At 43.6% G+C, this 9,985-nt stretch overlaps 1 protein-coding gene across 1 annotated transcript; it reads left to right on the top strand.

The window, feature by feature from the left end:
- Positions 1–468: 468 nt before the first annotated feature.
- On the top strand, positions 469–8,066 carry LOC145341339 (hyaluronidase-like). The gene is made up of 4 exons (XM_080186254.1): positions 469–577; positions 2,897–3,877; positions 4,521–4,610; positions 7,165–8,066. The coding sequence occupies exons 2-4, from the start codon at positions 2,972–2,974 to the stop codon at positions 7,483–7,485; spliced, it is 1,317 nt and encodes a 438-aa protein (XP_080042380.1). The 5' UTR covers positions 469–577; positions 2,897–2,971; the 3' UTR covers positions 7,486–8,066.
- Positions 8,067–9,985: the final 1,919 nt, after the last annotated feature.

Genomic DNA, 9,985 nt, shown 5'->3' with positions numbered 1-9,985 from the left:
TCCAGCATTTTCTGTTTTTGTTTCAGATTCCAGCATCCGCAGTGCTTTCCCTTTTATAAGTCCATAAGATATAGGAGTGGAATTAGGCCATTCGGCCCATCGAATCTGCTCTGCCATGGATCATGGCTGTTATGCTCCTCATCCCCATTTTCCTGCCTTCTCCCCTTCAACCAATTATAAATCTGGCTTAAGTACTTTATGATTATGTTAATGAAATAATGGCTGGTATTTTTTTCATACGTGCCACGGATTTTGAGGGCTGCATTAGAAACAAATTGCAGCAATTCATTTCTCAATGTGTCCTGCACATATTCAAGGCTTCTCCGGAGCAGTTATTCAAGCGATTAAATCAGCTGACTTGGCTTGTGGCCAAGTGTTGGCCGCTTTGCTGCTGTTTCTCTCTCTCTCTCTCTCGGGGGGGAACAGTCGCAACCATTCATAATCCCGAGTAACCCCGCCTTTGTATCTGTGTCACTTTCACTCTCGCTGGGAACAGGCAGCGTCTCAGTGAGTGGGTAAAGTGAACGCAGACAGACCCGGAAAAACCCTTAGGAGCTGGTATAGCGGAACTTAGAAGGTAAGGAAGCATCGTCCTGTCCCTACAGCTTATCCAAGGGTAACTTAAAAACTCAAAACTTTTAACCAAACCATTCGGCTTCGATAACCAAAAGTTTGGTCAAAGTGAGAGAGGGAGGTTCCAGAGGTTAAGACCGAGGTGGCTAAAAAGCAAGGCCACCAATGGGCAAAATTGTACAGAATCCCTACAGTGCAGGAGGCCATTCAGCCCATCGAGTCTTCACCAACCACCTATCCCCATAACCCTGCCTACTTTCTCCTGACAGTCCCCCTAACACTAAGAGGCAATTTAGCATGGCCCAGCCACTGAACCCACACACCTTCGGAATGTGAGAGGAGTCCGCAGCACCCGGAGGAAACCCATGCAGACACGGGGAGAATGTGCAAACCCCACACAGACAGTGGCCCGAGGCCGGAATTGAACATGGGTCCCCGGCGCTGTGAGGCAGCAGTGCTAACCCAAAATAATACACAGGAAGTGACAGCTCATTAAAAAAAACTTCTTTTTGTGCTTTACAATAATTGGCAGAAAAAACACAGACAAAGTAAAGGTTTGTTTTCACGTGGACTTGTTCCGTTCCAGTACTGGCTGGCGGAAAGTCTGGTGGAAGTAGATTCGATCCTTGAAATATTTTGCAGGAAAGAGAGAGGAGGCAGAAATATTTAGAGAGCTCTTTCAAAGATCAGGCATAGATCAGGCACTGAGAGACCTCTTTCTGTGCTGTAAGGTACTGATCTAATTCAGTTTCACCCCTGGGTCTCTTCTCTACAGCCTGTGCCTGTGTGTTGCTCATTTTAGTCCAAAAGTATTGTACTTATAGAGTCATAGAGGTTTACAGCATGGAAACAGGCCCTTCGGCCCGACTTGTCCATTCCGCTCCTCGTTTTAACGACTAGGGTAGTCCCAATTGCCCACATTTGGCCCTTATCCCTCTATACCCACCTTACTCAAGTAACTGTCCAAATGCATTTTAAAAGACAAAATTGTACCCGCCTCTACTGCTACTTCTAGCAGCTTGTTCCAGACACTCACCACCCTCTTATTTTGATTTATGATTCCCGTTTTAAAAAGTGATTCACCTAACCTGCACGTCTTGGGGCTGCGAGAGGAAACCAGAGCACCTGGAGAAAACCCATGCAGACACGGGGAGAATGTGTAAACTCCACACAGATCGTGACCCAGGGCTGAAATCGAACCCAAGTCTCTGGCGCTGTGAGGCAGCAGTGCCAACCCACTGTGTCACCGTGCCACTGCACAGGGAGATATCAGGGCAGATAACCGGAAGTTTAGTCAAAGATTTGAAATGGGGTAGGGAGGTGGAGAGGTTTTGGGAGGGGAGGGGGGGATTTCTAGAAATTAAATCCTAGGTAGCTGAAAGCGTGCCCACCAGTGGGGGAAGTGGTTAAAATAAAGGAATTCTCAAGTGGCCAGAATTAGAGCAGCATGTATAGTTCAGGGGGTTATGGGACTGATGGAGGGTACAGATATGGGGGAGGGACAAGGCCACAAAGGGTTTAAAAACAAGGGGAGGTGATGGCCGAATGGTATCATCACTAGACTATTAATCCAGAAGCTCAGCTAATGTTCTGGGGACATTGAATCCTGCCAAGGCAGATGGTGGAATTTGAATTCAATAAAAAATATCTGGAATTAAGAATCTACTGATGACCATGAAAGCATTGTCGACTGCTGGAAAAAGCCATCTGGTTCACTTTAGGGAAGGAAATCTGCCATCTTTACCTGGTCTGGTCTACATGTGACTCCAGCGCCAAAGCAATGTGGTTGACTCTCAACTACCATCCAGGGGCAACTTGGGATGGATTATAAATGCTGGCCCAGCCAGCAACGCCCATGTCCCAGGAATGAATAAAAAAAGATAAGAGTGAGATTTCTTTTTTAAGTGGAGGTGTAACCAGGAGTAGAAATGATGGTTGAATAGGACTTGGGGCAAGTTTGGGACACAGTCAGCAGAGTTGAAAATAGCCCCAGTTTTGCAGAGTTTATAGGAAGCTTTAAGTACTCCTCCAGTTTTAGTGTGCAGAAGCTGACGATCAGATTTCAACAGGTTAGATTTACAAACATACCTGCTGAAACGGTGAGCTGAGCTGAGTAACAGTGAAGCAGAACTATGTCAGAAACAGATGGTGTGGTGTTCGTAACAGACAAATGGTACCTCCTTCTATTGAAACCAATGAATCTGTGTTTACTTCATACATCAAGTTACTTCCTCGCAATTGACAAACTTACACAGTCTCACTTTTAATGTGACAAATCTGTTGCCTTTTCCATAATTCTTTTTTCTTTCTTCTGTTCAAACAGTACGAGGTTTAATTAGATGCAGAACATGAAGAGATTGATTCACTGAAGAATGAGACGTTAATAAGTGTAACAGCCATGATCCTGATTAAAGCACTAACTGTTCTGCTGTGTGCGTGCACCTTGACTCTGGGACAACCACCGAAACAGGCAAAATCTCCAATTAAATCCAATAAGCCATTTATCACAGTGTGGAATGCTCCAACCGCAGCATGCCAGTCCTTGTTTGGTGTTGATCTCAATTTGAGAATCTTTGACATAATTGCAAACCAAAATGAATCATTTATTGGGCAAGATGTCACCATTTTTTACAGCGATAAATTGGGTTCTTATCCCTACTACACCAAAAGTGGCCTTCCCGTAAATGGAGGTGTCCCACAGAACGCCAGCTTGAACGATCATCTTGCAAAAGCCCAAACAGATGTGGAAAATCTGATACCGCTGCGGGATTTTGATGGGTTGTCTGTCATCGACTGGGAGGCCTGGAGACCCTCCTGGATGAGGGACTGGGATCAGAAAGATATTTACCGTAAGAAATCGAAAGAGCTGGTCCGAAGGAGGCATCCTGATTGGCCCGAGAGTCAGGTGGCTAAGCAAGCACAAAGCGAATACGAACGAGCTGCCTGCAATTTCATGGCACAGACATTGAAGTTGGCAAAAGGCCTTAGGCCTCAGGGTTTGTGGGGCTATTATGGCTTTCCCTGTTGCTACAACAGTGTTATTTCCAAAAACTACACCGGCCAATGTCCTGATGTTGAGCTGCAGAGGAATGATCATCTGATGTGGCTCTGGAGGGAAAGTACAGCCTTATATCCAAGCATATACCTGGATCTTAAGCTTCAGTCAACGGAGAATGCACTCAAGTTTGTTCATTATCGAATCAAAGAGGGCCTCCGTCTTTCTCAACTGGGAACGAATTACAGCTTGCCTGTCTTGCCATATTCTCGGATTGTGTATGCCAACACCACGGTTTTCCTGACTGAGGTAACTGTGGGGTTTTTAACCCTCTAGTAATGCGATGCGATTCCATGCCCCAAGCCCCTCAGTGGAGAACTGCACTTGCAGGTTGGCGGATTGGTTTGTTAACGCTGTAACCTGTTGTCCAGCCCACACACGGGGGTGCACCAATAACCCAATGAATGTAGGGTCTGAAAGTCAAGCAGGGAGATGGATTAGTGGCTTGTCTTGTCCCCTCTACACATTGGCTTTGTAACTGTGAGAAAAGAATGAGATTTTGTTAAAGGGAGCTTGTTTGTGATGTCCTGTGAGATGAGGAATCTACCCAAACTCACTGACTAAATTGGGTATGAAAATGTTTTCCATATTGAAAAATATACATATTTAATGTGCTAAAATATGTAAAAGACTACGGGTGCTGTGAAGTAGAAACTGGGGGCATAAAGCTGGGAGAGGGCCGAGGTAAATAAATATTAAGATGTTTATTTTAAACTCTACGTTCAGTTTCAGTACAAAAACCCAAACAAATCACCATGGGAGAAATGATATTCCAGACAAACTGTTGGGTTGTGGAGACCCCAGTGAGATCCAATTCACTATACTATGATGGACATGTGACCAGAGACACAAACAGTAACACCAAAGTTTTGTTTGTTCTTGGATCTTTCAGATTGACTTGGTCCACACAATTGGAGAGAGTGTAGCAATGGGAGCTGCCGGGATTGTACTTTGGGGGAACTCAGATTATGCCCAGTCGCAGGTAAAATATGTCGTTTGATCATTTTGTAAGAACCATGATGAAATATTAAAGTACCTACATTTTAGTGACTGCCTGTACTGTGCAGATTTAATTTGCCTGATAACTATTGGATTACTTCCTTTTTTCTATTTTCTTTTGTTGCTTTGAAGAGTTGTAACAATCATATTTTTGCCTTTAATGAGCTCATGTTGCACAATTCTCAGTTGGGTATTCCATTAAATCAGAGATGTAATCAAAGACCCCACGTACCCCGGACATTCTCTCTTCCACCTTCTTCCGTCAGGAAAAGGATACAAAAGTCTGAGATGACTGACTCAAAAACAGCTTCTTCCCTGCTGATATTACAGACTTTTGAATGGACCTACCTTGCACTAACTTGATCTTTCTCTGCACTGTAGCTACGTTTGTAACACTACATTCTGCACTCTCTCCTTTCCTTCTCTATGAATGGTTTGCTTTGTCTGTATAGTGCGCAAGAAACAATACTTTTCACTGTACACTAATACATGTGACAATAATAAATCAAATCAAATCAAACCAAAAAATCATACAATTCCATACAATTATTTGATTCTTTATTATTGAGTTTGCAATTCACTGTAAGAACTCAGACACCAAGTTACACAATTCCACCCTGAATGCAGTGGTTTGTTCAAATAGCAGACCACTTCTACCTCTAATCTCTATATTCCATGCAGGCTAACAGCAAATTACAACACATCAAAAGACGCACAATGCAAGCTTCAGATAACACAGAGACCAAAAGATACATTTGTGTATATCAATCTCTCCCAATGATTTGCTATCATGGTTATTTGGCCATCCTCTTAAGAAGGAGAAGTTTTTGGTCCGCTTAAGCCAGCAGTGGGTAACCTGCAAACCAGGGGCCACATGCGGCCCATCAGGTTCTGAGTGCGGCCCCATGAGACATTCAGTTGACTGTTGCCCCCGTGCAGAGTTGCCACATTCTGCTGGTTTTCATCTGCGTTGCATTTTTCCTGTCAGTTTGACTGAAGTGGATTGCATGTAAAGCAAGAGCGAGTGAAGTGAGGTGCGTGCTGACTGTTCACAACATTGACCATGAGAGCCATGCATTCCTCTGTGTCCAATATTTCTTTTGGTTTTACCATTTGTAATTGACGACAGTTCTATTAATATATTTCTATTAATATATGATTAAACATTTTCTATAGCTGTTATAAAATATTTGGCATGCATTAAATTTATTCAATCTTTTTCAAGCGAACAAACCCACTTTCAATCTTGTGGTCCACTCACTAGCCAAGGTTGCTGATCACTTTAAGCTCTTCAAACACTTTAGTGCTATAAACAGCGGCCATGTAACATGTCCCAGACCTGCAAGATATTGATGAGTGACTTACATATTCCTACAGATTGTTATCCTTTACAAAGTGTCCTAGTCCAGCAGAACTGAAAACTGCTTGAACTCATTCTGTGCCGATCCCACAAAACAACAAGATCCGTTGAAATATTTGGGAAGTACGAACACACATACCGCAATGGCCACCCATCCCGCACCTTCATCTCGGTTCACCATTGCCCCAAGTTTTCAAAAACTTTCTGGCCCCATCCTGAGCCAGGTTCCACGTTGCTAATACGTTTATTATTGAAAAAGAAAAGTGAAGGCCCAAGGCTCACAGGACAGAACATCAGAATTGTAGAAAAACAAGAGAAGTTCACTTGGGTGTCAAAACCTTAGTTACACTGCCTACCTTTTCGACAAAATAATGCACATAGTAGCTAAATCCATTGATAATTGTCTAAATCCACGGATAATTGAGCAGGAAATATCATTACTTGGTACAGACGTGACTTCCATCCCCACCTCCCCACTCCCCAACCCTTAATATCCAATCACAGCTACAGGAGCTGTCACCAGCGTACCCTCTGATACGGGGTAGCAAACTTAAGACAGAGTTGAGGAGAAACTACTTCTCCCAAAGGGATGTGAATCTGTGGAACTCACTATCCCAAAGTGTGGTGGACGCTGGGACAGTGAGTAAATTTAAGGAGGAGTTAGACAGATTTGTAATTGATAATGGGTTACAGGGTTATGAGGAGAAGGCAGGAAAATGGGGATGGGGAGCATATCAGCATGGCAGAGCAGACTTGATGGGCCGAATGGCCTAATTCTGTTCCTATATCTTATGAACTTATTAACTTATAATACCATCTTTTACTCTTGTTCTATGCTCTTAAAACTGTACTCAAACTCTTCACGACATTTTGCACCTGACCCTTCTTTCTTCCCATGTACTCTATGAACGGTATGTTTTGTCTGTATAGCGTGCAAGACACATTCTGTGTATCCCTGTACATGTGACAATAATACGTCAATTCAATTAAAAAGCATTAAATCCTAATGGTAAGTTGGTGTGCTATCATGGTATGGAATGTAACGATTCTGAATTTAAGCTGCTGCCTACAGAACGATTTTTTAATCTCTATGTCACCATTGGACCATATGAAGGTGAAGAAAATGCATTTTAAAAGCAAGAAATATCATTAACAAAGTGTTCTATTTCTCATTTAGGGTTCTTGCCTTGCTTTGAAAGCATACATCAGTGGAATATTGGGCAACTACATTGTTAATGTGACATATGCTGCCAGGATCTGCAGTCGGTTGCTGTGCACAAACCATGGCCGGTGTGTGCGAACAAACAAAGATAGCCATGCCTATCTGCACCTAAACCCAGACTCCTTCACCGTGAAGGTGAACCCTTCAGATAAAGGCCTGGCCTTCTTCCTGAAGGGACAGACAGCTGAGAAGGACGTGAGGGAAATGGCGACCAGATTTCAGTGCCAGTGTTACAGTGGATGGACGGGAGCCCATTGCGAGCTCTCAAACGGATAGACTGGCGACTCTTTTGGGTGGGATTTTCCAGGCACGCTCACCTCGAAACCGGAAAATCCCACTCCAGGTTGATGGACCGTTATGAGTATTAGTATTGATGAATTTGCCATGGTATTATTAACGCCGCGAATATCCAATAAAGCATTTTGCACACGGGTCACTGTCAGCCCCTCGCCCGTTATGATTTCTGTGGCGGGTGGGACGGGAGAATTCAGCCCCTTTGTTGCCTGAGGATAAAGCGAACAAACACTAACCTGTGGTCATTGTTTACTTCATGTTTCATTGACTGGTTCACTTTTCATTGAACCAAAACAGAAAATGCTGTTTTAAAAAAAAGCCTCAGCAGGTCTGGCGGCAACTGTGGAGAGAGGAACAAGAGTTAACAATCTTTCTTCAGAATGAGGGACCTGAAACGTTAACTCTTCTTCGTTTCTCAACAGATGCTGCCTGATTTGTTGAATATTTCCAACATTTTCCATTTTAATTTCCAGCATTTGCAGTATTTTGCTTTGGTATTAATATTGATGAATTTGCTCTGGTATTATTAACGCCGTGAATATCCAATAAAGCATTTTGCACACAGGTCACTGTCAGTTTCAATCTGGTCGATGAAATGGAATATATTTTTAGTTGTTCTCTCTGAAGCAGACTGAATTCATTTCCTCTCTGGAAAGTGGTGACTTTTTTTTTCAACCGTAGGAAATGAGTGGTGCTCGCTGGGCCAGCATTTATTGCCCGTCCCTAGTTGCCCGAGGGCAGTTGAGAGCCAACCACGTTGCTGTGACTCTGGAGTCACACTTAGGCTAGACCAGGTAAGGATGGCAGATTTTCTTCCCTAAAGGATATTAGTGAACTAGGTGAGTTTTTCCAACAATCGACAATGGTTTCACAGTCATCAGTAGATTCTTAATTCCAGATTTTTTAAATTGAATTCAAATTCCACCATCTGCTGCAGTGGGATTCATACCCGGGTCCCTAGAATATTAGCTGAGTTTCTGGATTAATAGCCTAGCGATAATACCATAGACCATCACCTCCTCGGTGACTTGAGCTCGTCCAGCTACATTACCTAAATGTGAGACTCTTCTACTGATTTTCCAATCAATGTCAACATAGTGTTAACTCCTATCATTAGATATAGGGTTTAAACAACAATGGATTATTCTTTGAGCCTGATTCTGTCTTCATCAAACAGTCCTTATACATGCAGAGTGTCCAGGACAATTCCCTCTAACCTGTGCACATGTGCGGCCATCGTGAATGTACTGCCCATAAGCTACCATGCGTACACCTCCAAAGGGTAGCATGGTGTTCCAGTGGTTAGCACTGCAGCTTCACAGCACCAGGGATCCTGGATTGGTTCACTGTCTGTGTGGAGTCTGCATGTTCTCCCCATGTTTTCATGGGATTCCTCCGGATGCTCTGGTTCTCTCTCACAGTCTGAAAAATGTGCTGGATAGGTGCATTGGCCGTGCTAAATTCTCCCTCAGTGTACCTGAATAGGCGACTAGGGGATTTTCACAGTAACTTCATTGCCATAATGTAAACCTCCTTATGACACGAATAAATAGTTTAAAAGTTTGATATAAACAGGACACGCAAAACAGAGAAAATTTAGAGGGATCTTACTAATTTAAAAAATATATATAATGCACCTATCCTGATCATTGCAACATCCAAGAGCCACACCTGAAACCTATCTCGTCTGTATCACTCAGTAGCACAGAAGATGCATTCATCACAAGTAAGCAGCAACCTGTCTTTCTTGCATTTTAGCACATTTAGGGAAGTAGAGCATGAATTTTAGAAATATATGTAGCAAATAACTACCTAATAAAGTAGATGGAATTAAAAAAACGTTTTTAGTCACTGCCCCTGACATTAATTTCTGTAGGAGGAGGAATCCCATTGTTTCCGTCTCTCTTGACCTGCCTGGGCTTTCCTCCCTGTAATCCATGGGCAGCCAGGATATCTAATTCCAGACCCTCTGCCAGTGCTGCAAACTGCTCACACTGTTAGCAGCTCGGACCTGCTAGGCTTGTATCAAGAATGGTGTTGAGATCGTCAGGGCCAAATCATTCCACGGTGAAGATCAGTTAAAGTTAGAATCTGAGTATGGCTCACAGAGTAGGAAGGGAGCTTCAGAAGTTACAACCTATTTAAAATAACAATGTGCCTCTTTGTCCACGGGCGGATCAAATTTAATTGAGCGGCTTTCTTTCGCTCTTCCTTCCATTTGGTGGCGCTGTCTGCAGCAGATTCACTGCGCTCTTCCTTCCAGTTGGTGGCGCTGTCTGCAGCAGATTCACTGCGCTCTTCCTTCCATTTGGTGGCGCTGTCTGCAGCAGATTCACTGCGCTCTTCCTTCCAGTTGGTGGCGCTGTCTTGAGCAGATTCACTGCGCTCTTCCTCCCAGTTGGTGGCGCTGTCTGTGGCGGAACAGCTGCACTCTTCCTCCCAATTGGGGGCGCTGTCTGCGGCGGAAGCGATATGCTGGTCC

Source organism: Carcharhinus amblyrhynchos, chromosome 3 (assembly GCF_965287045.1).
Source record: "Carcharhinus amblyrhynchos chromosome 3, sCarAmb.v2.hapA, whole genome shotgun sequence".
NCBI classification, from domain to species: Eukaryota; Metazoa; Chordata; class Chondrichthyes; order Carcharhiniformes; family Carcharhinidae; genus Carcharhinus; species Carcharhinus amblyrhynchos.
Note: the sequence above shows the minus strand (reverse complement) of the source record. Positions and strands in the feature narration are given on the sequence as shown.